General features: G+C 40.1%; 1 protein-coding gene across 7 annotated transcripts in view; it reads right to left on the reverse strand.

Annotated features, from left to right (window-relative positions):
• Positions 1–27,150, reverse strand: part of LOC105463455 (Rho GTPase activating protein 10) — a 351,270-nt gene that overhangs the window by 207,737 nt on the left and 116,383 nt on the right. For 6 of the 7 annotated variants that reach the window (XM_071092951.1, XM_071092950.1, XM_071092948.1 and 3 more), the window contains exons 4-5: positions 11,471–11,542; positions 98–199 (exon numbers count right to left, since the gene is read on the reverse strand). In XM_071092951.1, coding sequence (XP_070949052.1) covers positions 98–199; positions 11,471–11,542 — 174 coding nt within the window. The remainder of the gene's footprint in view (positions 1–97; positions 200–11,470; positions 11,543–27,150) is intronic. The other variant, XM_071092949.1, reaches the window with a different exon arrangement.

Here is a 27,150-nt window from a genome sequence, read left to right on the forward strand (position 1 = left end):
TGCCAGATGAAAAGTTATCAACAGTAAAGCACATTTTTAAAAGACATGTATTGCTTATTAAATTTTGAAAACTTAACAGAAAAATAAAAAATTATACCTCTTGTAAATGTGAGTCTTTCTTTTTTGCTGATAAATTCAAATGTTTATCAATTAGACTATAATTCTTTTCTGTCTCTTTGTCAAACTTCTTTTTTTCTTCCTACAAAAAAAAAAAAAAAACCATGGTTAAACAGAAACGAAAGGACACACATAGTTAATCCACTGGGAAGCTCAAATTATGAAAAATATCTGAAAATAGAACAAAGCACCACTCTGAATGTGACAAAGCTATCTAAAAAAAACATATCAGTACCAAGCTTACTGCTTAATCATCAAGACAGCATTAGGACAGAAGAGACACTTTTATTTCTTCCTTTAATGGACTTTTTTCCAAGCCTATGTTATTTTTCAGTTCTTCATACTTAGCAGTAGTAAGAATTAATTCCACGTTACTCGCCTCTCACCAACCAAATGAAACAGAATACATAAGAAAAATAACATAAAGCTTAAAAAAGCAAACTTGCTCCAGATTTTGGCACAGACGTGGAATTCGTTTAAAATGGAATAATAGACCGGTGGCTCACACCTATAATCTCAGCACTTTGAGAGGCCAACCAAGGTGGGTGGATCACCTGAGGTCAGGAGTTCAAGACCAGCCAGCTATCGTGGTGAAATCCCGTCTCTACTAAAAATACAAAAATTAGCAGGGTGTGGTGGCGCACACCTGTAATCCCAGCTACTCAAGAGGCTGAGGCGCGAGAATCACTTGAACCATGAGAATCACTTGAACCGCAGAGGCGGAGGTTACAGTGAGTAGAGATCACACCATTGCACTCCAGCCTGGGCAACAGGGTGAGACTCTGTCTCAATCAATCAATCAATATGTTTTACTCCAGATTTTCAAAAAATCGTAATACATAATCAGGGTTGGAAAAAAAACATCTCGGGAAAGATCTTCCGTAATGGTCCAGTATGAATACAGGTTAAGTATCCCTTCTCTGAAATGCTTAGAACCAGAAGTGGTACGGATTTTTGGATATTTTTGAATTTTGGAATATCTGTGTATATCAAGAGAGGTATCTTGGGGATGGGGCCTAAGTCTAAACATGAAATTCATTTCTGTTTTGTATCCACCCATCACACATAGCCTGAAGGTAATTTTATACAATATTTTTAATAATTTTGTACATGAAACAAAGCTTATGTACACTGAACCATCAGAGACCAAGAGGCCAGGTGTGCAATTTTCCACTTGTAATGTCATTTCAAATTTTGGAGCATATCGGATTTCAGAGTCAGGATGATCAACCTGTATAGCAGTAAGATTCTCTGACCAGAAATGTCATCTACTTTCCCAAACCTTTCCAGTGATCTCTGTAACACTATTTAAAATATATACAAATAGGTCAACAGGGCCTAAAATAATATTGACATACTAGTACTCACCCTTTGGTTAACATCACAAACATTTCTTAGGTACTGTCTAGAATTAGGACATACTTGCATTCCATTTGCTATAGAAGCTTTTTGAGAAAACAAGTACACACATTTATAAATGCAGAGAAGACGGGCTGTCTCCCCTAAAGCTGCCAGCCAACTTGATTTTCAATAAACATTCTTGAGTATCAAGGAGAGCACACCATGTCCTCATGCTGTCAAAATGTTTCCATTAATTTCAAATTCTCCCTAACTCTCCACACCTCCTAAAAAAGGAACATTCTCTTCCCTAATTTTCCAATTTGTATTTTCCAAAGCAAAAGTTCTAGCCTTTTCTTGTATGATTTCTTTCCTGTTAGGCAAAGAGATTAAACAAAGCATGTTCATTCTCTACTTCTTTTATTTATCTTTTGGTTTTTTTTTTTTTTTTTTTACCACATGGGACCACGCACTGTTCTTCTGGAAACCCAGGACATTATGTCCCCTGTCAGGTCATCTAAAAACCCTCAATTAATTCCCCCACACTGATGGAGGAGGAGAGGCTCAGAAACTGAGGTTTCTTCCCTTTTCTACTCCAAGGTTAATTACCAACTAGCTGCACAACTTAAAAAAAAAAAAAATCTGACAACACAGAACCTAAGTTTTCTTACCAAAGAAAAAAAAAAAGATCAGGGACTTTTCCTTAACTGTCTGTCTCATTCTTAGATCCCAACCTAAAATTCTGTGATCCTATGGTTCACCCATGTGTAGAAATGGAACCAAAAAAAAGCAGGAAGTTTTATTTTAACCTCTTTTACTTAATAGTCACTTTTGTTGATACACAGGACCAGAAGACTTTATTTTTCTTTATGCCGTAGGGTTTTTTTATTTACAATTTTTTAAGTCCAAGGTATTGATAATTCTCTTTTCTGCTTTTCATTATGCTCTTCCACTATTTTAACAACTAACAGAAAATAAACTGAAACAAACAGATGCCCATTACCTAAAAATGTCCACTATTTAAAAAAGCTGATGTTGTGAAGTACACACTGAATTTGGTGTCAGAAGACCAAGCTGCAGTCCCAGCCACTCATTACTCTGTGACTTTGTAACAAACATTCTCTGAGCATCTGTTTCTCAGATTTAAACAAAAGACCAATGGAAGTCAGGGCCCTGCATTTGCCCACAAGACTGCTGCAAAGCAAGGTCACACGCTAAGAAGCACTATCACTGCAGACTAGTACTTACCAGGGACATGGAAAACATTTTTACCACCTCATTTGATTTAATCTGAATCATAGAAAGGGGCCGAGGAAGGGGTGACATGGTAATCAGCAGTCAAAACACCCAGCACACCGAGCAATAGAAAGCTATGAAAATCAACATGCCGGTAAAGTTGGGAATGAAAGAAAAAGAAGACATCAAGCCTTTATGAAGAAAGAATTTAGCCAAGAAACAACAACAACATCACACCCACCAAGCTTAGAACAGAAATATCTTTGTCCATATATGGTATGGTATGGTATTATACAAATGCTGCTGTGTTTGCTTTTGAATCTTAAAATACAGGTAATCATTTCTTCCTGCATTTGTTCTTAATGTCATCATAGAGTATTATTGTTTCTTTGTGCTCATATGATTTCTTGTGCTGAAATAATACAAATTTCAAAGGAAACTATTCAAGTAGCAGTCAATAAAGAATGGAGTTTCCCCCCCCCCCAATACTGCATTATAGAAAAAAATATATATAAATGTAATAGCATAATCCAAAAAGTTCCAACAAGGATCAAGTTAAATACAATATGAAAACTTTTCTTATAAATTAGACATTACAAAAACTGAAATGAGTCTGGGCCAGGCAGTAATCTAATGAGTGAAACAGGCTGGGAGAGAAATGCAATCAGGAGTGGTAGGCAATGAAAACCAGATAGTCCTCATCTACTCCAGAGAAGAAGGCAGCCATTACTCAGCACCAGAACATTTTTGCCTTGTGAGAACACAGACCCAGTACATTGGCCGTGTCTTCTGATTTCTCTGGAACTGCTGAAAACTCCAATGATCTTTATGGTGGTGACACATTTTTTTTTAATTGTAACAACAAGAGGAAGCCAAACAAAATTTATAAGTTGAATATGGTAGAAGTCAGCTTTCTAATCTGTTATAAAATTGCACATGCAAAACTTTTTTTAAAAGTAGAGCTACTACTTAAAACAGCATTATGGGTCAAAAAAGATATACATTGTATAAATGGTAGAAGAGAAGAACCTAAGAACCACAATTCAAATAACCAGATCTTGAGGTAAAAACAATAGAAATTTGTCATTACAAATCACTGGGTTAAAAAAAGGAAGAGACGATTCAACTATTGGTGCTGGCATGACTGTTTAACTACTGTGAAGCAGACAGAGAACCTCATCTCATATCAAAATTAATTCCAGATGGATTGAAAGAGTCACAAGTAAACAATGAAGCCATAGAGAATATTTTCAACGAATCTCAGAACAGAGAAGGATCTAAGCAAAAAAGAAATGGAAGAAGCTATAAGAACTTGTAAATATTAAAAAAAAAAAAATCACAATAATCAAGCAAAGGGCACACAGCAAAAGGGGGAGGATTACAACCAATATGTAAGAACATAGGGAAACATTCGTAACACAAAATATATCCTTCATGAAGCAGTTTTTTTTTTTTTTTTTTTTTTTTTTGCAAAAAACACATTAATGCTTCCACTGAAAGGTGGATAAAGAACACAAAGAATTCATAAAAGTTTAAACGTAATTGTGAATTGCCCATTTTTCTGTAGGGTACTAGATTACTTTGCTTTAGAAGAAGAAAGAATTTTTTTGTTACTAGATGACTTTTTTTGAATTTTCTACATTTTCCAATTGTTTAGGATGAGGAGATGGAAAAGGCTTATTTTCAAACTATAAAATCAAATAATGTTTACTGTTGGACTCGTCTAGAGATAAATATGGCAGGTCCTTGAATAGCATCATTTCATTATTACATTAATAAGGGAAAAATAAAAACCAATTCGTGGCCAGGGCCACTGTCCATGTGGAGTCTGCACATTCTCCCAAGCCTGCGTGGGTACTCTCTGGGTACCTACTATTTCCTCCCACATCTCTTAGGTTAATTCACCGGCATGTCTAAATAGTACTGTGTAAGTGAGTGTGGGATCATGCCCTGTCCAAGGCTGGTGTCCACCCTGCACTCTGAGCTGCTGGGATGGGCTCCAGACACCTGTGACCCTGAACAGAAATAAGTGAGTAAATGATTACCTTGTTTTTATTAATCTTTCTTAAATATATGTATAGTTCACATTTATTTCAATATTTAATATTAAAAGTGTTGTGGTTATCGCGGGAACCACCCCCGATAATTCAATGTGAGTCCTTTTCTATTTTCCCTAAGTGTCTAAGAAATAAAGGGAAAGAGTACAAAAGAGAAATTTTAAAGCTGGGTATCTGGGGGAGACATCACATGTTGGCAGGTTCCATGATGCCCCCACCAAGCCACAAAACCAGCAAGTTTTTATTAGTGATTTTCAAAGCAGAGGGAGTGTACGAATAGGGTGTGGGTCACAGAGATCATTTTATTGCTTCACAAGGCAATAAAATATCACAAGGCAAATGGGGACAGGACAAGATCACAGGACCAGGGCAAAATTAAAATTGCTAATGAAGTTTCGGGCATGCACTGTCATTGATAACATCAGGAGACAGGGTTTGAGAGCAGACAACCAGCCTGACCAAAATTTATTAGGAGGGAATTTCCTTGTCCTAATAGGCCTGGGAGCACTATGGGAGACCAGGCCTTATTTCATCCCTTATCTACAACCGTAAAAGACAGACATCCCCAGAGCAGCCATCTTAGAGACCTCCCCCTAGGAATGCATTCTCTTTCTCAGAGATGTTCCTTGCTGAGAAAAACAATTCAGCGATATTTCTATTTGCTTTTGAAAGAAGAGAAATATGGCTCTGTTCCACCCAGCTCTCAGCCAGCCAGACCTAATGGTTATCTCCCTTGTTCCCTGAACATCGCTGTTATCCTGTTCTTTTTTCAAGGTGCCCAGATTTCATACTGTTTAAACAATTTGTGTGGTTAACACAATCATCACAGGGTCCACAGGCAACATACATCCTCAGCTTACAAAGATGATGGGATTAAGAGATTAAAGACAGGCATAGGAAATCACAAGAGTATTGATTGGGGAAGTGATAAATGTACATGAAATCTTCAAATTTTATGTTCAGAGACTGCAGTAAAGACAGGTGTAAGAAATTATAAAAGTATTAATTTGGGGAACTAATAAATGTCCATGAAATCTTCACAATTTATGTTCTTCTGCCATGGCTTCAGCTGGTCCCTTCACACGGGGTCCCTGACTTCCCGCAACAGTGGTCTTTGGAAGTTTGGTGATGTTGACGTCAGGAGTTTGAGACCAGTCTGACCAACATGGTGAAACCCCCCCGTCTCCATAAAAATACAAAATTAGCCAGGTGTGGTGGCGCATGTCTGTAATCCCAGCTACTTAGGAGGCTGAGGGATAAGAATCACTTGAACCTGGGAGGCAGAGATTGTAGTGAGCCGAGATCATGCCACTGCACTCCAGCCTGGGAGACATGGGTGAAACTCCGCTCCATTCAAAAACAAAAAAAAAGTTTGGTGATGTTTCTGAGACCAGAAATATGACATAAAAACTTAACTTTTATGTCAATTGGCCCATGGTAAAACTGGCTTCCTTATGTGCTGCTTTGCTTCAATTCAGTTTCCAAGAACCTACTGATAATGTTAAGTGAGGACTCCCCACTCCAGCGGGGAGAAAGCACACCCTCCCTTAACTCCCACGCCAAGTGTCACTCGTTCCTACTTGACACTTCATTTGCCCTGTCCTACCCCAACCCACCCCTTTCCTTTAAGCTCCTCTAGCCTCTCTAAAGAGATGAGAATTCAGCTCCATCCTCACAGAATGGAGCACTTGAGTCAGACCCAGAAGGGTGCCTGGGAGACACCTGTCAGAACACAAGTGAATGGCCAGCACAGGACTGCAGCAGCACCAACGCTGGCAAAGTGGCACCTCGTTCCTAAGCGGTGGCTCCAGAGTCACTTATCCAGTGCCTTAGCACTCTCTGTCCATAAGGGTCATAAGCCACATGCTATGGCTTGTCACCCCTAAACCCAGAATGCGGAGAATGGACAAAAAGCTGAGCAATTCCTGTTTGGCAAGGTGATGGGGAGAAAGCCATGAATGGGATAATAAAATTACTCTATGGATACCAGGCTCCAAACTAGACACTTCAAGTACATTACCAAATTCACTTAACTCTCACAATAACCTCCTGACACAAGTGTCATAAGTCTCATTTTACAGACCAGGAAACTGAGACTTAAAGGCTTTAAGTCGCTTGCCCCAAATCACATGGTTAATTAAGGCACTGAAAGAGGATTCAAACCAGGAAGAATTAAGTCTCTCTGAAAGACTTTCTGGTGCTCCAAAGATGAGATGGTAGAGTACGTCCCAGGGCACCTATGCTTTCCCCTATTACAGCACTTTTCACAATATATTTTTACTGCTTATTTGACAGTCTCACAAAAAGTTGCTAACTTCTTGAAGGCCAGCCAGTGTTGTAATTCCTAGTTGTATCTCAGGGCCTCTAACACTATGCTGTATCATAGGCACGAGTGTGTTTTATACCGAATGAAAGAAATGTAATTAAACTAAATCAATATTGTTTCTCCTCTATTAAATATAATGTAATATGAAAAATTATCCAGACAGGTTTTTTACTCATGTTTTATAGTAATTTACAGAATCTTTGGAAGTCTGTATTTTAAATGTATTCATTAAGGCTGGGCACAGTGGCTCAAGCCTGTAATCCCAGAACTTTGGAAGGCCAAGGCAGGAGGATCACTTGAGCCCAGGAGTTCAAGACCAGCTTGGGCGACACAGAGACCCTGTCCCTACAAAAATAATTTTAAAATTAGCCACGCATGGTGGCATACACTTGTAGTCCTAGCTGCTCAGAAGATCATCTGACCCAGGAGCTCAAGGCTCCAGCCCAGCCTGGGCAACAGAATGAAAGTCTTTAAAAAAAAAAAAAAAAATTTATTAGTCATAGTCTGGTAGTAGGCTTAGGTGATAAGTCGTACTTTTTGAAATGAACATCTATTACGTTTTCTGTTCAAAATTGTTCTTCTATTGGATAAAATTGTAATTGGCTCTTTCCAAGATAGCAGCTGAACAGATTCTATTCCTGATACAGTTAGTTGCATCCACTTGACATCTGTGTGCTGCTGCTTGCCCAAACCCACGTTTTCGTTACTTGGTCAAATGTCCAAAAAAGCAATTTATCTCACGTAACTCTTACCATGTTCTGGTATTTCTCAGAGTTTTTGCTCAACGTACTTGGCCCCTATGTTGTTCAGGATCTGTACTGGTTCCTGCAGCTATCCCACAAAGTACTGTGGGATATCTGGCAATAAGTGCCAAGCTCAAGAAGGGTGAAGGAGCTCCAAAAGAAAATAAGAACTGAGCTAGGCCTTGGAAAAACTCTGAATAGTCACTTGACGTGATGAATCAGGGAACAACCTGTGTCCTGTTGTGTCCAGAATTGGTTCCTTCCAGTGGGTTCTTGGTCTCGCTGACTTCAAAAATGAAGCCATGGACCCTCACGGTGAGTGTTACAGTTCTTAAAGATGGTGTGTCTGGAGTTTGTTCCTTCAGATGTTCAGATGTGTCCGGAGTTTCTTCCTTCTGGTGGGTTTGTGGTCTTGCTGATTTCAGGAGTGAAGCCACAGACCTTCGCAGTGAGTGTTACAGCTCTTAAAGGTGGCATGTCCAGAGTTGTTCATTCCTCCCAGTGGGTTCGTGGTCTCACTGACTTTAGGAGTCAAGTTGCAGAACTTCACAGTGAGTGTTACAGCTCATAAAGGTAGTGCACACCCAAAGAGTGAGCAGCAGCAGGATTTATTGTGAAGAGCGAAAGAACAGAGGTTCCACAGCATGGAAAGGGACCCGAGCGGGATGCAGCTGCTGGCTCGGAAGGCCAGCTTTTATTCCCTTATTTGGCCCTGCCCATGTCCTGCTGATTGGTCCACTTTACAGAGTGCTGATGGGTGCGTTTACAAACTTCTAGCTAGACATAGAGCGCTGATTGGTGCGTTTTTACAGAGCGCTGATTGGTGCATTTACAAACCTTTGGCTAGACACAGAGCACAGATTGGTGCATTTACAATACTTTAGCTAGACAGAAAAGTTCTCCAAGTCCCCACCCAACCCAGAAGCCCAGCCGGCTTCACCTCTCACTGCGATGGCAAATGGGCTTTTTGAACAAAGGCTAGAACCTAGCAAGCATGTAAGAAAATGCAGCAGAACCTATAAAATGGAGGGATACGTCCAAACCAAACAGGGCTCAAGGAGAGCATATCCAAATATAAGCAAAACAGTAGACAATACCTTGGGGCTTTTCAAAATCCAATTTACAAAAACCACCTAGCCACTTAGAATACGTTTAAACCACAGTTAAACACGTAACTGGGCTTCTGGAAACTGGAGAAGGCAAGAGCACAGGGAACTGAAAGAGTTTCAGGCAAGGGTTACAACATTACCAGATGGGAAACAGGAGACGGGGAAAGATCAAAATGTTGACCCCCATATCTAAAAATTCTGATGTGGTCAACTTTTAAAGACCTTTTTCTTAACTTCCCATGTGAAAACTGTTTTATGCTGTTTACAAAAAGCTCTTTAACCTACGAGAGTAAAGTCTTTCTGAAGTATCCCATGTAAGCAGATTTAATCAGAGGAACAAGACTGTGTGCTCGCCAAAATATGACTGAATGTTTAGGCAGCACAGATGTGGAAAGTAATTCAAATACCCAAACTTAAACCCTTTCCTGTTGCTTCTAGAATTATCAGTTGGATAGGCTACTTATTAGATACTTTATGTTTTAAGGCAAGGTAGGGGCTGGTTGAGAATTTAAAAAAAAAAAAAGCACAGTCTTTTAAAGATTTAACAACCTAATGGAAAGGACAGATGTTTACATAGTTTACATACTGTTGTATAATACAGACAACCACCCTTCTCTACTGTTTATTATGGTATACAAAACTGCCAGGAAAAAGGGCTTCTCCCTATGACCCACAATGACTGGCTCTTCACAGGTGACCTCCACAGGTACAACAGTCAACACACACACCATACTGAGCAAGACTGCACATAACACCAACTCTTTATAAACTTGAAGCCAGAAGAACACGGAAGGATACATAAATAGGACTTCAGGAAAGAATTTGGTCATTAAATAGTTTAAAGCATAGAATAAACTATTGTAACCATTTCTCCTTTTAAAAGGATTACTGATTGTGCAAGTTGCTTCGCAGGATATACTCTGAACAAATGTTAACATCAGAAGCTGGAAAGTTTAAGGGGAAAAATGAGTCAATAGAAGATGCAAGGTCAGACATTTTTAAATTCCAGTAGAGTAGATGGCAAGTAAAATTAAATAGATTCACTCGCACTCAGTTTTCATTTCCATAATATAACCTTCACACATGTAAGCACCATCCAATTCAAATGAGAAAAATAAGAAACGGACGTTGTTTACAAAGAATACCTGCCAATGAAATGTTAAAAGAGAATGAACCAAAATGCAACAAACTTTCGAACAGCTTAGAGACACAATCAAAACAAAATCATAAAACTATAAAACAATAGTCAGATCCCCCAAGTCCTTCATTTGACAGATAAGAAACTAAAGCCAATGACTTAGTCAAGGTCGCAGAAGTGAAAGCTGACCTCCAATCTCCTGCTGTAAAGCCAGAGGGGACAACCCAGCTGCCTGCAGCATGGCAAACAATCCAAGGAAGGAGCCTGGGGTGGTGCCCCCAGTGATCTCCCACTGTCCACAGGGGCTGAGCCTCAGTTCATAGCCCTTCATTAAAAACTATAATACGGTATGCCAAAAAGAAATGTTCAATATTGTCACAAGTCACTTAAATGATAATTCATCCCATAAACAGCAGTTACAGAGCTGGAACTCCTTGGGTTCATCTGTGTGGTTAAGCTACTGAGGCCACAGTGTTTATTTCCACCAAGGGATTTTAGTCATTTCTTTTAGGAAGAGGAAAAAAAAAAAAACTCACATTCCCAGCCATGTGGGGGAAAAAAATACAAATATAAAAACTCCCTTCTCAACCTAAAATTGTTATTAATTCCCCTCTCCTTGGGCCAAGCCAAAAACGGTAAACAACAGGCAAATGTTACTTTTTCTTTCTCAAGTACATACACAAAATTCAGGAAAGACTGGTGGAAATTATTTCTCTGGGGTAATTTCAAAACTCAGATTGCACATTTTAAATAAGTTGCTAAATATATCCCAGGCTCCCTGTGGCAAAACCGCTGCATTATTTCTGGAAATCACAGTTAAATCCCAGATCCTTGAGTACAGAGTCTGTGGTTCACTCACCTTTGAATCCCCAGCATAACACTATACAGCACACAATATAATGCACAATACCATCACAATACTGGCACACAATAGAGACTCGCTAAATTTTTGTTAAATTGAAGGAAATTACATCCCAATACTTAATAGTCTCTTCCTAGTTTCGGTGGCATCACGGTGTGGCAGCGTCTATAATCTTAAACCCTACTGTAATGCTACATTCCTCCATAAAACTGAGGTGCGCACAGAAATAACTATACTCCCCCCAGTGATAAGCTCCTTCTATTCAGAGCAAATGTGTTGTTTGGTTACAGGTATTTTTAAAACTCTACATGGAAAGGTGTAGCCCAAGAAGATTACTAGAGGTTTTACTACCTTGTCCAGGTGTTTTTGTTTTGTTTTCAATTCCATATCCCCCAAAGGGGGAAGAGCACATTTCGAACATAAAACAACAGATGGTTTGCTCCGGCATCTCCTTCAGAGCTGCCAAATGTGAATAAAGTATACAATGAAGCAGCAGAGGCATCTATGTTTTCTGTTTATGAGTGTATTCAAATTAGACACAAACCTTTACAGCTCCAAGTTGCTCTTTTCTGAATTTTTCCAAGGGTTTAATCAGGGTTTCAGTCACACTTAATGCCTAGAGAACAAGAGTGATGATAAAAGAGCACAGCATTAGGCTTCCAAAAAGGAAAAAATTAGTATTTCATTTCCCTCTTCCACCCCACCCAGAAAGAAAATGAACAACATATTTAGCGGCTTTATCTCACTCTGCCAATGTAACAATTAAATCACTTCTCAACTTATTAAAGCACTAGAACTCCATAAATATTTTCAGGGAAGAGGAGGTGGGCAAATTGCCAGTGAAATGTGCAACACAGCCCCAACTCTCTTCCACAAAACAGCAAGAGGGCTGTCTGTAAACAACAAAGGGGTCTATCACATTCATTAACAGAACACTTCTGTTTGAGATTGTTTTTTCCTTCCCCCTCCTTAGAAATTTAAAATTCAATTACATTCCTTTATTGATAATCAGACTACATTATGTAAAGAACTAGGACTGTAGCTACTTGTTCAAATACAACCAGTCTGCCCTTCATTACAGAAACCTCCTAAGGATTTAAGGTATATTAGCAAAGTCGAGTCACTGGAGGCTCACGAAAAAGCCAAATGCTTGGGCATGCTAGCAAGCATGACATCAGGAAAGCTCACATGAGAGAAGCCATACACAAACTCCAACCACAATCACATTTATTTCTTAAGTTGGCTGGTTTGGGACTTTTCATGTTAAGTCACAAAATGCTGAAAATGCAAATAAAATATTCATCGAAAGAAAACATACTTAGTAACAACACACTGGTAGGTAGTGGCTTCTCAGCCTTTGTTTCCAGGAGACCAGAACTATCCAAAATATACAAGAAAATCTCAAAACATTATTTAAGAATGTGTCATCCCTCTTTTTAGAAAGGTGCTCAAAAATCCAAGCTTAACATTACAGAAAAAATAAGTGATTTGGAATAGATCAAGATTCTTAATTTAACCAAAGGCTCCTCATCAGTGTTTCATTATGTGAGGGTTTCTCCCAAAGAGACCATTCATACTCTAAGGTAGGGAACACTCAAAATAAGCGACTATGCCCACTTTCAAGATGCTCAGTTTCAACTTTCTACCCCAGGCTAACCCCTGGATTCCCCTCACTCCCACCTGGATAATTTGCTGCTTGGGTGTAAAATACCTGGGGCAACAGAGATCTAAAAGAATTAACAGCAACAACTAGCCAGGGAAAAGCAATCATCTTTCAAAATATCATTTTTATCCTCTCTACATTTTAGACCATGCGACCTACAGCAATGGCAAACCAAAGAGTCCTACAAAGCACCACAAGCCAGGAATCCTGACTCCCCAGTATGGAATGCCCCACATTCCATTTGAGAGTGCAGATACAAGAAGTGCTAGCACATTAATCGATTTATACACAGTGTCTCATAGATTAACTTAAGACACACTAATATGAGCACCTGTGTCATTTTTTAAGTTCCCACATGTGGATCTACCCAAGTAGTGTTCCCAAATAAACCTCCATATAATATGTCTTCTGTAACACTGGTACATTCAAGAAAGAAGTCGGCCCAAAAAGAACTGCAGGGATCACAGAAGCTAACAACTGCTCAAGTTCACAAAAGATAGTAATAGGGATTCCAAGTCACGTAAGTCTGAACCCACCAAGCGTAACTACCACGCAACATGGCAATAAAAGTACCAAAGAGGTGCTTCCCCAAAGTTGCCATCTTAATAAACTTTAAATATGTGCCTATTTTACGAGATAAATAGCTGCTGAGTATGCAATGCCAGGTGATAGGGATATAGCTACGAACAAAAAAAGCACAGCCCCCTGCTTTCGTGGAAATTACTGTTTGGTAGAGAAGATACAAACCAGATACATGAACACCTAAGGAGATATATGACAGCACATTTTAGTAATTCCTTCCAATGAAGAAAAGTAGGGGTACAGTGAGGAATGCATTAGAAATGTGTGCAAAGAGAGCTTCTTCAAAGTAGTGACATTTAAGCTAAAACCTAAAAGGTGAGAAGGAATCTGTGGTGCAAAGGGCAAGGGAAATTGTTTCCTGCTGAGATCAGCAGAGGCAAAGGATGAAGGTGAGGAGTTTGAGCATTACAGGGAATGTCAAAAGGCCAGAATGGCTGAAGCATAAGGAGCAATTAAGTGAGCCCGTAGAGCTGAGTGATGGCAGGGAATCAGAGCGTGCTGGGCCTTGTGGGCTCTGGGAAAGGGTTAGCATTTTATTTGGGGTACAATGCAAAGCCACAGGAGGTTTATAGGCAGTGAATTGACAATGATAATTAAAGCTTTTCAAGATTACTCTGGCTGCTGAGGGAGAGATGAGAGGTACAGAAAACTGGAAGACAGACTCGTTAGGAGGCGTCTAGAGTGGTACAGGAAGAGATGGTGGTGGTTCAAATGAAGGCAACCAACAACAGAAGTAAAGAGAAGTAGACAGATTTGAGAGATATTTGCAGGTAGAGTCAAAGTAATGAGAGATTGACCGAATGGAAAAGGTGAAGATTTCCAGGATCCCTCCCAGATTTCTGGCATGAACAAATGAAGAGATAACAATACTAGTTATTGCCAGGCAGAGAGAGACAAGCATCACATGCTCTCACTTATTTGTGGGATGCAAAAATCAAAGCAATTGAACTCATGGAGATAGAGAGTAGAAGGATGGTTACCAGAAGCTGGGAAGTATAGTAGGGGGGAGGTAGGGATGGTTAATGGGTACAAAAAAATAGTGTGAAAGAATGAATGATACCTAGTATTTGATAGCACAACAGGGTGACTACAGGCAAAATAATTAAATTGTACATCTTAAAATAACTACAAGAGTATAATTAGATTTTTGTAACACAAAGAATAAATGCTTGAGGGGATGGATACCCTATTTTCCATGATGTGACTATTATCCATTGCATGCCTGTATCAAAATATCTCATATACCCCATAAATATATATACCTATTATGTACTCACAAATCCTAAAAATAAAAATAAAAACTTAAAAATAAAAAATAAAGGACACTATTTACCGAAGCAGGGAAAATCTTGAGGGAAAGTAGCTGGGAGCACACGCTAAGGGCTCATGTTAAATCCAAGATGCTGAGAAAGGCCCAAGAGCTTAGTAAAACGTGCTGTCAGAGATACAGGTCCACAGTCTAGAAGAGACGCCTAGGTCAGAGATGCCAATTTTTGTCCTCATCAGCAAGTAGATGGCATTTGAAGTCATGCAAGTAGATAGGTAGGACAGTAGAAAAATGGAAATGTCTCAGACCAAGTACTTAGAACAGGAAAAGGAAGAACAGACGGAAACTATGGCAATGAGACTGGAGAAAGTTACCAAGGTGTTGGATAAAAGAAGAAAGAGGTTCAGGTCTGGCATGGTGGCTCATGCCTCTAATCCCAGCACTTTGGGAGGCTGAGGTGGGCAGATCACCTGAGGTCAGGAGTTCAAGACCAGCATGACCAACATGGAGAAACCCTATCTCTACTAAAAATACAAAATTAGCCAGACAGCGCCTGTAATCCCAGCTACTCGGGAGGCTGAGGCAGGAGAATCGCTTGAACCCAGGAGGCAGAGGCTGCGGTGAGCTAAGACAGCGCCACTGCACTCCAGGCTGGGCAACAGAAAGAAACTCTGTACCCCTCCCCCCTCAAAAAAAAGAAAGAAAAAAAAAGAAAGGAGTTCAGCTGTGTGGGCTGCAGAGACGTTAAAGAAAGAATGAGAGCTCAGCAATATCCATGGCAAGGTGGCAGAAAGGGCCAGACTGGAGCTGATTTATGACTGACAGCTGAGACCATGTGGGGAACAACCCTTCCTCAAAGAATGACCATGCAGGGCAGTACAGAGAGAGGATGACTGCTGAAAGAGAACATGCCATAAAGTGAAGGCATGTATTCTTTTAAGACAGAAAGCTGGTATTTAAGAGATGAGAGGATGTCTAAATGTCCATGTGAAGAATCCAGAAAGAATGGTTCACAGTCTCTGACATGGGAGGAGATGGGATGCTGAGCGTGCATGGAGGGTTGGCCTGTCATAGAAGTCAAGATCCTTCCTTCCCTGTGATAGAAGGAGAATAGAGGTGCCAGTACAAATGGATTTGTGGGCTTTGTGACAAAAAGCTGAGAGTTGCTACCAGATGGCTATTTTTTCCCATAAAGCACAAAACAAGGTCACTTGCAGAGGGTTTGGGCATGAGAAGTTTCATGCCCAACTAACAGAAAGAATGAATGAAAGAATCATTACAAATGGGACAAACACTTCTTGGAGAAACAAGAAGGCCTTTTGAGATAGGTGAGGAGGAGGTGATGAAGATATCATCTGCCTTATTGCGGGATTTTCTCCAGCAAGGGAGGGAGAAGGTGGGTGGCTGAGTTCATCCCAGGCGAGTGTTTCTAAGAGATGTGAACGCGTCAGCACAATATGACGTGGTAGGCAAAGTGCTGGCAAGCTGCGTAGAGCTACTGGGGAGCAGAGGAGGAAGGTCCCCTGAGTAGGAGAAGACTTCCTGAAGGAGATCATGCACAGCTCAGCCTGAAACAGAGGGAAGGCGTTCTCCAGGCAAAGGCCTTCCATGCGGAGAGGGGAAAACAGCAATTTCAGGGCACGGAACCTAAGCAGCTCAGTGTCACTAAAGCAGATGAGGAAATCAGAGAGGATCACAAGACAAGGCGAGAGATATCGGATGGTCTCCATTAGCCATCAGAATGGGACGCCGGAAATGCTCAGAAAGTAGATGTAGGTTATCAATAATATGGATATATGAAGGCCTTTTAAAATAAGAACCCCAAAACTTCATACTCTGGAGTAAACACTGTCTTCCACCAAAAGAACCAGGCTACAAAGATTACACAAGAGCAATTTTAGGTCATTATATTTTTCCTTCATTTAGAGAGTTAATTTAATGCAATCTCCGTCTGAACTCCAAAGGCTAACGCTAGAGTAGAAAAAGAACATAAGGGTTTCATGGCCAGGCTTAGTGGCTCACACCCAGTAATCCTAGTACTTTTGGAGGCAGAGGCGGGTGGATCACTTGAGGTCAGGAGTTTGAGACCAGCTGGTCAATATGGTGAAACCCTGTCTCTACTAAAAATACAAGAAAATTAGCCAGGCATGGTGGCAGGCACCTGTAATCCCAGCTACTCGTAAGGCTGAGGCAGGAAGAATCACTTGAACCCAGAAGGCAGTGGTTGCAGTGAGCCAAGATCGCACCACTGCACTCTAGCATGGGTGACAGAGCAAGACTCCAACTTGGGGGTGGGGTGGGGGGAAGAATATAAAGGTTTCTGCCTTACTGTCTTCAGATCAATAAGCAAATTTCCAAAACAAGGATAGTAGTAGTTGTGGCAAATAACACTACATCCGACTCATTAATAAAATTTTTTTTATTAAAAATACTTGTAAGAGCTTAAAATTCATTACTATTTTCCTTCTTTAGCAAAGTCTGATTTTAAAACTTCTAAACTGAACCTAAAAATTATATTTAAGAACAAAATAATAAAGGAGCCAACAAATGTTTCAGTAAGGCAACGTCAATTGAGTAACAAGCATTTTCTTTTTCTCAAAATAGACTGGAAGCTCCATGGAATCTCTCAGTTCCTGCTATAAGTTCACAGATATATTATATAATATTTGTTAGTAGTAAGTGTTACCGATGTTTCCTAATGCTGAAACATGATTCTTCTTCCCCAGCAACTAGTGAACACCATATCTAGGACTGTCCCTAAAACTTAAAAGGCAATTTACAGTGATGACAGTTTCCCAATGACAAGGAGATGGCTGAAGCAATAATACTGAGAAAAGTTTTCAAATGCTAACATATTAGAAATTAGATAAGAGAACGAGTACAGAATGTGATTTTATAACCACACATACAGATTACATAATCATATTCCTATGAATTACTTGAACCAGCCAAGAAAAGAAGTCACAAAATGCCTTTGCTAATGAGCCTTGGAAAGGGCTTTGGATAGTTCTGCTTGGAAACAAAAGACAGCTTCTTGAACATAAAATTATCAGATGCTCTCTCCTCAGAGAAGGAGTCAGCCAACTTTTTCCATAAAAGACCAGGTAGTAAATAATTTAGGCTTTGCAGCCATGCAGCCGCAGTTCCAACCACTCATCTCTGCTGTGGTAGCACAAAAGCAGCCACAGACAGCACATGAATGATGGGTCCAGGTGTGTTCCAACGAAACTTGACTTACAAAAAGAGGAAGCAAGGTAGATCAGGCCCATGAGTCACTGTTTGCCAAACCCTGCCTGAGAGGATCATCTTGAGTATCATGGCAATAAAATGCTCTACTTATGCTTATCTTGTATTTTTAAAAAATATACATTTAAAATATTTGCAGCCAATCAGAAATTGGGAAGGAAGGTGGAATGCTGGATAAAAGAATCACAGTTCAAGGAGCTCTCGAGCTGAAGAGAGGGACTCAAAAGTAGTGCCATTAGGATTTGCCTAGGATAAGCAATCTACAGGATGCTGAAAGGCAACTGCCCAGGTGTGCAAGATGTCTCGAGAACAGGTCATGTGAATTTCATACTGGGTTCAAATCTCCTAAAATGTTCTATTAACTGAAAGTTTAACATAAGTCAATGGAGCCACAAATTGGTCCTGTAACATACACAGGTTACACATACCGCCTGAATTCAAACAAGGTAAGCACTCGACTGCATCCCCCATCAGATCAGAGCTTACCTCAACAGCACGGTTACCACATTTTAAAAGAGTCATTTAACCTGGGGTAAAGCAGGAATGTAACCAGAATGCTAAAAAGGTTTAGGAGGAAGAAATTTAAAAAAACTAGATGTTTCATGTGAGTGGGGAGGAAGAGAACATTTAGTGGAAACATGAAAGCTGTCTTTAAATATTTAAATGGGTACTGGATGAGAGAAGAAAAAAAAAATTATTCTGATTTGCTTAAAGGGAGCAAAGCCAGGTTTGATGGGTAGAAGCTGTAGAGCAGCAGATTTGGGTTTCCTATCAAAGGGACTCAAGAGAACTATAATGAAACAGGCTGCCTGGCAAGGTGGTGACCTCCAGCTCCCTCCACATAACCAAGCAGAGGCTAGAGGACCAATGACCAGGAATACCCTCTCACATATGCCCGCACTGGGAGAAAGCTAGCCAAAAGGACAGCAGAGGTCCTCATCCACCTCCATCAATCTGGGATTCTAAATGAGCTGCGAGACGCAGAAGTACAAACTACATTTCCATGCTGTGGCTTTGAGAATCAAGCTACAACGGCAAACTAGAGAATCCATTAGAACTTCACGATTCAAAGTAAAAGGGCAGGATTATTATATAACAGTGTGGAGGATTAAAATGTTTCCCACCATTACTCAAGTCTGAAATCCTTTTTCGTCAGACATTCGGATGTAAGGATCTTAAATGTATAAAAAGGAAAGGAAAATTATGTTATCTTAATCTATCCTCCAAGCTAGAGCTAAAAAATCTGTTGAGAATAACAGCCAACCTGCAGAGAATCTGACTCCGCTGTGCGGAGGGACCACTCCAACAACCTCACATTCCCCCACACTGGAGATCAAAGTCTAAGTTCTGATGTTGTCAATTCTAAAGACAACAGGACTTAGGGCTATAACCCCACACTCAGTAAAAACGCAACAAAGGCATACCTACATCCTGTGATATCTTTAGTAACCATTTTCTAAAGTCTCAGTCTAGGTAAAACTGAATAAATCAGTATAGCTACTAAATCACGCCTTTCTAATTACTCAGTACTAACAAGGATAGGCTGAATACAGTGAAACAGAAGGAATTTTACATCCGTTCCCCGAACACTCATTATTTTAAGACTGGATTCCAAGTGTTTTTGACCCCAGAGGAATGCATAATCTGAGAACAAAGGAATATTTCCCCTATTTTCTCCCATGATCTTCCAGATACTTCCCATTTCATTAAACTAAAGGGAAAATTCTATTTTCCAATTCTAATGTCAAGAACAGCAGCAAAGAAACGATTCAGCAAAAACACAGTTCTTATTTTTCCTTGAAACAGAATCTTAAACAGTGCCTAGAAACTTGATTGATTGATTGATTGATTGATAGATAGAAGATAGATAGATAGATAGATAGATAGATAGATTAAGATACATCAAGATAGATCTAAACATAAAGGAATCTTTTTCCCAAAATGATCTGTTGGGGAAAAAAAAAAACTTGCCTCGTGTAAGAGTTCTTAAGAGTCTTCTAAAGGAGTGGACTTTCCCATTATTTTGGTCAACAACTGTTTGAGGAATCTTAGCCTAAAACAGCCCTAATCATTTAGTTTCAGATACTTAGAGATTACAAACAGGACTAAGTTACAAAAACAAGGGGAAGCTAAGAAATTTAAGATATTTAGTTACAATTCAGAGATGACTTCAAACTTTTGTATTCAGTAATTTTATAAAGCTCACTTTAAAAGGAGTAAGATCAGTAGTTACATTAAGCAAATCATAGCCTAGGCAACAAGGCATAAACCCCATCTCTATAAAGAATACAAAAAATTAGCCAGGCAGGGTGTCATGCATCTGTAGTCTCAGCTAGCCAGGAGGCTGAAGTGGGAGGCTAGCTTGAGGCCGGGAGGTTGAGGCTGCAGGGAGCAGTGACTACCCCACTGCACTCCAGCCCGGGCAACAGAGTTAGACCCTGTCCACCACCTCCCCCGACAAAAAAAAAAAAAAAAAGAAGAAGAAGAAGAAAAGAAATCATGAAAACAAATCCCAGAGTTAAGTTTTTGGTGTGTTTTTTTGTTGTTGTTTGTTTTAAGAGACAAGGGTCTCACTCTGTCACCCACGCTTGGAGTGCAATGGTGTGATCACAGATCACTACAGCCTCGAAATCGTGGTCTCAAACAATCCTCCTGCCTCAGCCTCCTGAGTAGCTGGAATTACAGATTCAAGCCACTGTGCCAGGTTCAGGAATAAGTTTTTTAAAGAGATTGTCCAAATGGGCTGCTAACATGTACTGTTGACTTGAGATAAAATTTACAGTGAAAGCATCAGAAAGATTTTAAAAGACGCTATATACCTCAAAGAACTCAGGCAGATGTGGCCATCAATGCTCTGGAAAGCTGTATGAAAAATCAGAATGTACCCATGACGAATATACTAATCTCAAAGGTGCCAAGAGTTGAGACAAATTTTTTTATTAAATAAGTGGGGAAAATATTTCTAAAATATAGGCGGATTTTGCCTATTTAATTTTAAATGTGGACACATATTTAATCAAGTAAATGATGAAGGCAGATATCTGATTATCTAGCAGATGTACATATGCATACCTAGAAGTATACATGTTCACGTTGTCTAAAAGAATTGTATTATGTTTAATCTTCTGGGAAAATAATGTTGTCTTACAATCAGGCACATAAATGAACATCAGTCCTTTTGGGTTGCCCAGCACTTGAAACTCCTTCCTATGTTTGAGGAATTCTCCTTCCCATTGAAGCAAAGCCCACCTCCGACCATAAAAGCCAAAAATGACAGACACTGGTTTGCAGTAAGGTAATGACACCTGGCTAGGGTTCCACTAATGAGATGCTCCCATCCAAGACTTTGATTCAGAAGCTAGTGCTTTAAAAAAAAACCAGCGACCAAAGAGATTCTAGCGAGGTGGCAGCAACTAGTCTAATTTCCAGAGGCAGCAGTTCTTCCAACAGCCACTGGGCAGTGGGGCTCCTGGTGCAAACTGTGGTGTCCACATCCAGCAGCAATAGAGGTGTCTGCTCTAAGCCCAGCTCTGTGGTACAACCTGGACATCATTTCCGGTCCCTCACATCTTTTAAAGATATTACAAGACACCCAATACCCTTTAATGAATTTCCTTTATGTTCAAATTAGCTAGTGCTTGCAACTGAGAATCCAGACTAATAAAGGATTAATATTTTTAAGAATTTCAGAACCTTATAAACAATCTTGCCAAAATGCTTTCGTACTATCTTTTCTCTGTACTCCTAACACAAGAGTTCCCCTAATTAAACCAACTCATTATCAATTGATTACATCACTCTCCCTCCACACTCACCCTTTGGTACCTCTTTCTCCATCTATCCAGCCTCCCCGTCCTATACCTTCCCCATCAATCTAGGCTCAAGTTTTAATAGAAAGATTAAGATGGCCAGTAAACTTCCCCCACTTTAATACCTGACATAAGAGAAAGTACAAGAGTCAAAAGACCAATGTTGACAAAAAGTGAAAAAGTTTCACAATCAATTTTGCTATAACAGCCCTTCAGCAGGGAAAAATAGGAGGCCAACATGTTTTCATTTTGGCTCTGCCCTAACTAGTCCTATTTTTAGATCACAGAAAATAACAATTTCCTTTTGTTACCTGAATATTCTCAACTATAAGGCAGGAATAATACTTTCTCCCTACCTAAAACAATTAAAAAAAAAAAAAAGGCACATCGTACTTGAAGCAATTTTAACTTCCCAACAAATCCCATTATGATATTTTCTTTTCAAGCACAGCTCAAGTTAATCTAATTTTCCCAGTAGAGAAAATAATGTAAAAATGAAATTCAATTTTATAATGGTAATAGCTCAAACTCATTAGCTAAGTACTAGCTAACTTAGTACTTAGATTTAATGAACCCATGCGCAAAGCTCTAACTGAGACATAGGTGCTCAGGTGCTATAAATTAATTCCACAGGTTTTAAACTTGAAAACCAGGAGCCAATTAATAGGAAATGGCTGTTGAATGCCTGATTCAGACTAAAGAAGACTCGCATAATGAGCTACAAACTATATATCCCAAATTGACTAGTTCCATTATCACACTTCTGCTTTCATATAGATAATCCAAGAATAAAATGTCCCCAGTAAGAATTTCATCAACTTTCAATCCTGAACTGTGAAAAACTTGAAACCTAGTCCTATTAAATAAGAGGATTAAGGCTGAAATTCTAACAACTTCTGGTCTCTGATTTAATTCCCTGAATATCTGCCTATGAGCTGGCTCTCTCAAAAAAAAAAAAAAATTAGGTCAATATATCACCAAAGTCTACGATTCTCTTGGTATCTATGTTCTATGAACAAGTATGTTAGAGTGTGTTTGCCTCCCACAAAAGAAAAGCTAGCATCCATTCTGAAGGACATTGACTGAAAAAAGAAAGCAGAAATTTTATTCAGATTATTTAAATCAAACACAATCTACCTGTAAATATTTGTTTTTAAGTACGCTTAGGAAAAAACAAGAATCATAAAACAAAAGCTACTGAGCATTTAAGGAATGAGTCTGCCTAATAAGGACATGCAGATACTGAAACTCGATCTTCCTTCCCTCTGTGCATAGGGACAGTAAGAACCTCGCTTCAATATTTTAAACAAAATAAATACTTGGGAAGAATATTATGAGAGGAAATAAAAATCGCATAGAAATGAAAGTTTCATGAGGCAGAATTTTGATTTTTTTTAGTTTTACATAAGAGAACATTTTAGTTTCTGAAGTGAATGGTATGACTCAGTGGCACAGTCAGAAATGGAACCTCGTGCATACTAAGGCAATAAACTGTTGAACCAAGAAAATTAAATAGGCCAGGTGCAGTGGCTCATTCCTGTAGTCCCAGCACTTTGGGAGGCCGTGGCAGGCAGATCACCTGAGGTCAGGAGTTCAAGACCAGCCTGGCCAAAATGATGAAACCCTGTCTCTACTAAAAATACAAAATTTAGCCGGGCATGATGGCACATGCCTGTAACCCCAGCTACTCAGGGAGACTGAGGCAGGAAAATCTCTGGAACCCAGGAGGCGGAGGTTGCAGTGAGCCAAGATCCTGCCACTGCACTCCAGCCTGGGCAACAGAGCAAGACTTAAGAAAAGGAAAAGGAAAAAGAAAAAGGAAAAGGAAAAAAAAAAAATTTGAGAGAAGAAAAGAAACATTCAGAAAAGAAAGAAAGGCTTTGATCAATGACAAAAGCTTTTCTTTCCAGCCCATCTGTGATGCCCAGGGTAAGAGAAAAAGGTGGCAGTCAACAGTAAAAAAAGGAGGGGTGCGGGGTTGAGAGACTCTTGGGAACTCATTCTCTACCAGGTGGCCACTAGCTGAGCACTCTGGACAAGGGTTTCCTCATTGTATCCTCAGGTGTGAGAACACGGTAGCTCATAGTAGGCAATCCAAATGTTTGTTTGTAAATGAAGTGGGATTCTCCTATAAATTTAGATAATTTAAAGAACAGCATTTCTGCACAAAAGCAACATTTTCTGCTTATAGTGATAAAAGGAACCGATGAATGACAATGCTAAGTACCCTGAATCTTTTGTTCAAAACAGTTCATTTTTGTTAGTCCAGGTCCTCTACGAAGCAGACACCAAGACAGGATGAGACACACAAGAAATTTACTAGGGGAAACATCTGTGAGAGAAAATGGGGAGGGGGCCAGGGAAGACTGGAGGGGCCGTCAGACAGTGATACAGGTCTGACCCAGGGGAAGAAGACAGGGAAGGAAAGCATGGGTGTGGGTGGGGGTGGGGGTGTGTAGGGGTGTGTGTGTGTTAGGCTGCAGTGCTGTTCTGGGGAAAGTCTGACAAGGCTGCCATTAGAAGGCTTGGGACATTCAAACAAGTTGAAACTTAATCCCCAATCTGGCACTATTGAGAGGTGGGGCCTTAAAACATGAATGGATTCATCCACTGATGAATTAATGGGTTAATGAATTTTATTAATTTTTTTGAGATGGGGTCTCTCACTCTATCACCCAGACTCGAGAGCAGTGGCACAAAAATGGCTCTCTGCAGCCTCAACCTCCCAGGCTCAAGCGATCCTCCTACCTCAATCTCCCAAATAGCTGGGCCTACAGGTGCGCGCCATCACCACACCTGGCTTCCCCCTGCCCCCGCAGAAACAGGGTCTCATTATGTTGCCCAGACTGGTCTTCAATTCCTGGGCTCAAGCAATCCTCGTGCCTCACCTCCCAAAGTGCTGGGATTACAGGTGTAAACCACCATTCCCAGCCTAATGAGTTTATGGATTAATGGGTTATCACAGGAGTGGACTGGTGGCTTTACAGAAAGAAAAACAAAGAGAGACCTGAGTCTCCCAACCTTGGACTTCTCAGCTTCCATAACTGTAAGAAACAAATTCCTTTTATTTACCTAGTTTCAGGTATTATGTTATAAGCAACAGAAAACAGACAGGCAGAACGTGGGAGGCGTGGCTTTCACACTAACACCCACAGAGCGGCTGGGCCTGATGATAGTCAATGTCACTCCTCCTCCCTCTATCTGACAGGTGCCCATGGCTGCCACAGCTTCGAGACCATATTTTCCCACTACACTGGCATTTTCTTGAATCTCTAACACAATTTCCACCATCAACTTAATATATATATCATTGAATCTAATCACCAAATGTAAAACACTCCATTATTTTATATCCTACCATAAAAAAAATCCTGCTAATCTTGAAATAATAGCATAACACTTAGCACTTTTATATATACTGAAAAAGCTCTTTGAAAGGTATGTTTTCATCATGTGTCCCTCTCGTGCATAAAGAAGTAAGCAAACTACATTTGTTATTTCCAAAACTTCTTCAGAGTCCAACTCCTCTGAATGACTTTTCATCTCAGTCATCAAAATCTCGTTTTCCCCACATGTATTAGTCTGTTTTCACACTACTGTGAAGTTACTACTTGAGACTGGGTAATTTATAAACAAAAGAGGTGTGATTGACTCACAGTTCCACATGGCTGCAGAGGCCTCAGGAAACTTACAATCATGGCACAAGGTGAAAGGGAAGCAGGGCACATCTTACATGGTGGCAGGAGAGAAACCAAGTTCAGTGGAAAATGCCACTTTTAAACCATTAGCTCTCATGAGAACTCCCTTACAATAACAAGAACAGCATGGGGAAAACCGCCCCCATGACCCAGTCACCTCCTACCAGGTCCCCCCCTCAACACACAGGGATTACAATTCAAGGTGAGATTTGGGTGGGGACACAGAGCCAAACTGTATCACCACCTATATTTTCCTCAGTGCAACTGAGAACACTGGAGATGCATTATTTCTTCAAGGGGTGCTCTTAAGGAGCTCCATTCTTATATTCAGGATTTTCTTCCAAGATGATGACAGGCACCCACTCTTTGGATACTGATACCAGCACTTCCTTGACCTAAGCAGGTCTCAATGGAAGGTTTTCAAAACAACCACCAGGATTCATTTTTCTGCCTTAAGTGGTCTGTGGACTGAAATACTGAGGAGCTACATTTGTCCAAAGAGTAAAAGAGAAGTAACCTCATGTCCCTTTCATGACTGCTGCCTGGTGGACAGCAACTATAAGATACATATCCATTTCACTAATGTTCAAAGGTGGAAGGAAAAATATTATGTCTTACGAAGAGAAAAGGCCAAAGCATAATGTCTTTAGGATACCAGAAGATGTGAAAGAGTCTACTTTCATCTCTGTCACGAACTTATTTAGTGATGTAAATCAAGTAACTCCACCCTCCACAATTTTTTTTTTTTTTTTTTTTTTTTTTTTTTGGAGACGGAGTCTTGTTCTGTTGCCCAGGCTGGAGTGCAGTGGTGCGATCTCAGCAGCTCACTGCAACCTCCACCTCCTGGGTTCAAGGAATTCTCCTGCCTCAGCCTCCTGAGTAGCTAGGATTACAGGTCCCGCGACCACAGTTGGCTGATTTTTGTATTTTTAGTAGAGACAGGGTTTCACCATGTTGGTCAGGATGGTCTTGAACTCCTGACCTCAAGATCCACCCGCCTCAGCCTCCCCAAAGTGCTGGGATTACAGGCGTGAGCTACCGCGCCCAGACTCCTCTTTTTTAAAAAATAAAATTAAGTGGTCACATATAAGTTTCCCTAACTTCTTTGTTTTCAGAGCCAAGGCTACACCATCTAGTATTTTCATGACATGGTCTAGAGACTGATCATAGGTACCTTGGCTCATCCCAAAATATTTTCCTAGTGAAACAGTAGACTCAGCTGCACACATTCCCAATAATGGAATCACTCCCCTGGATTAGACAATTAAATGAATGGGCTAGTTAGATTCTAGGGTCCCTTGCGTGTGTGTGGGTGAGTGGGTGTGTGTATGTTGGGGCAGTCAGGGGGAAGAAGAGTGCAGAGTTGGCTGATTCCTCAGAAGCACAGAATACACCCTAAGGATAAGAAATTCAGGAAATGTAAGTTTCAACAGGGAAGTAGCATCTGATGATGACAAGGCTGGAAGGCCACAGATGATAATGAGTCACCAACAGAGAGGACACTGAGTCACAGGGAAGGACTTGCAGGGAAAGGGGTCCAAGAAGGAGACAGGCCTCCTGCCTAAGACAATCTTCACTCATTTTAGAATTTTGATTTGTTATTCCTGACTGTAATCTCTATAGCATTCTGAGTCAGTAAATTAAACTCTCAAAAGGTACATTCCTGAAGAACAGGTTTTACAAAGACATCCCTATCTGACTAAATAATAGGCTTATGGGAAAAAGAGAATTGTAAGGAAAAGCAAGGCTGTCTAATTGTAAAGATCAGTTCCAAGGAGGAAAAAGTCTTCATAAAATTAGGTCACTGACAACTTTTAAACCAAACTGAGAAATGTTTTCACAAATAAGTTCAAGATGAATTTCCCCCATTCTGAATGTGCCTGCCAACAGAAATCCACAGAAACTGTAAAATAAATGATTAAAACAAGCTTCACATGCCATATAAAACATTATAGGTAT

The sequence above is a fragment of the Macaca nemestrina genome, chromosome 3 (assembly GCF_043159975.1).
Source record: "Macaca nemestrina isolate mMacNem1 chromosome 3, mMacNem.hap1, whole genome shotgun sequence".
In the NCBI taxonomy this organism is placed as follows: domain Eukaryota; kingdom Metazoa; phylum Chordata; class Mammalia; order Primates; family Cercopithecidae; genus Macaca; species Macaca nemestrina.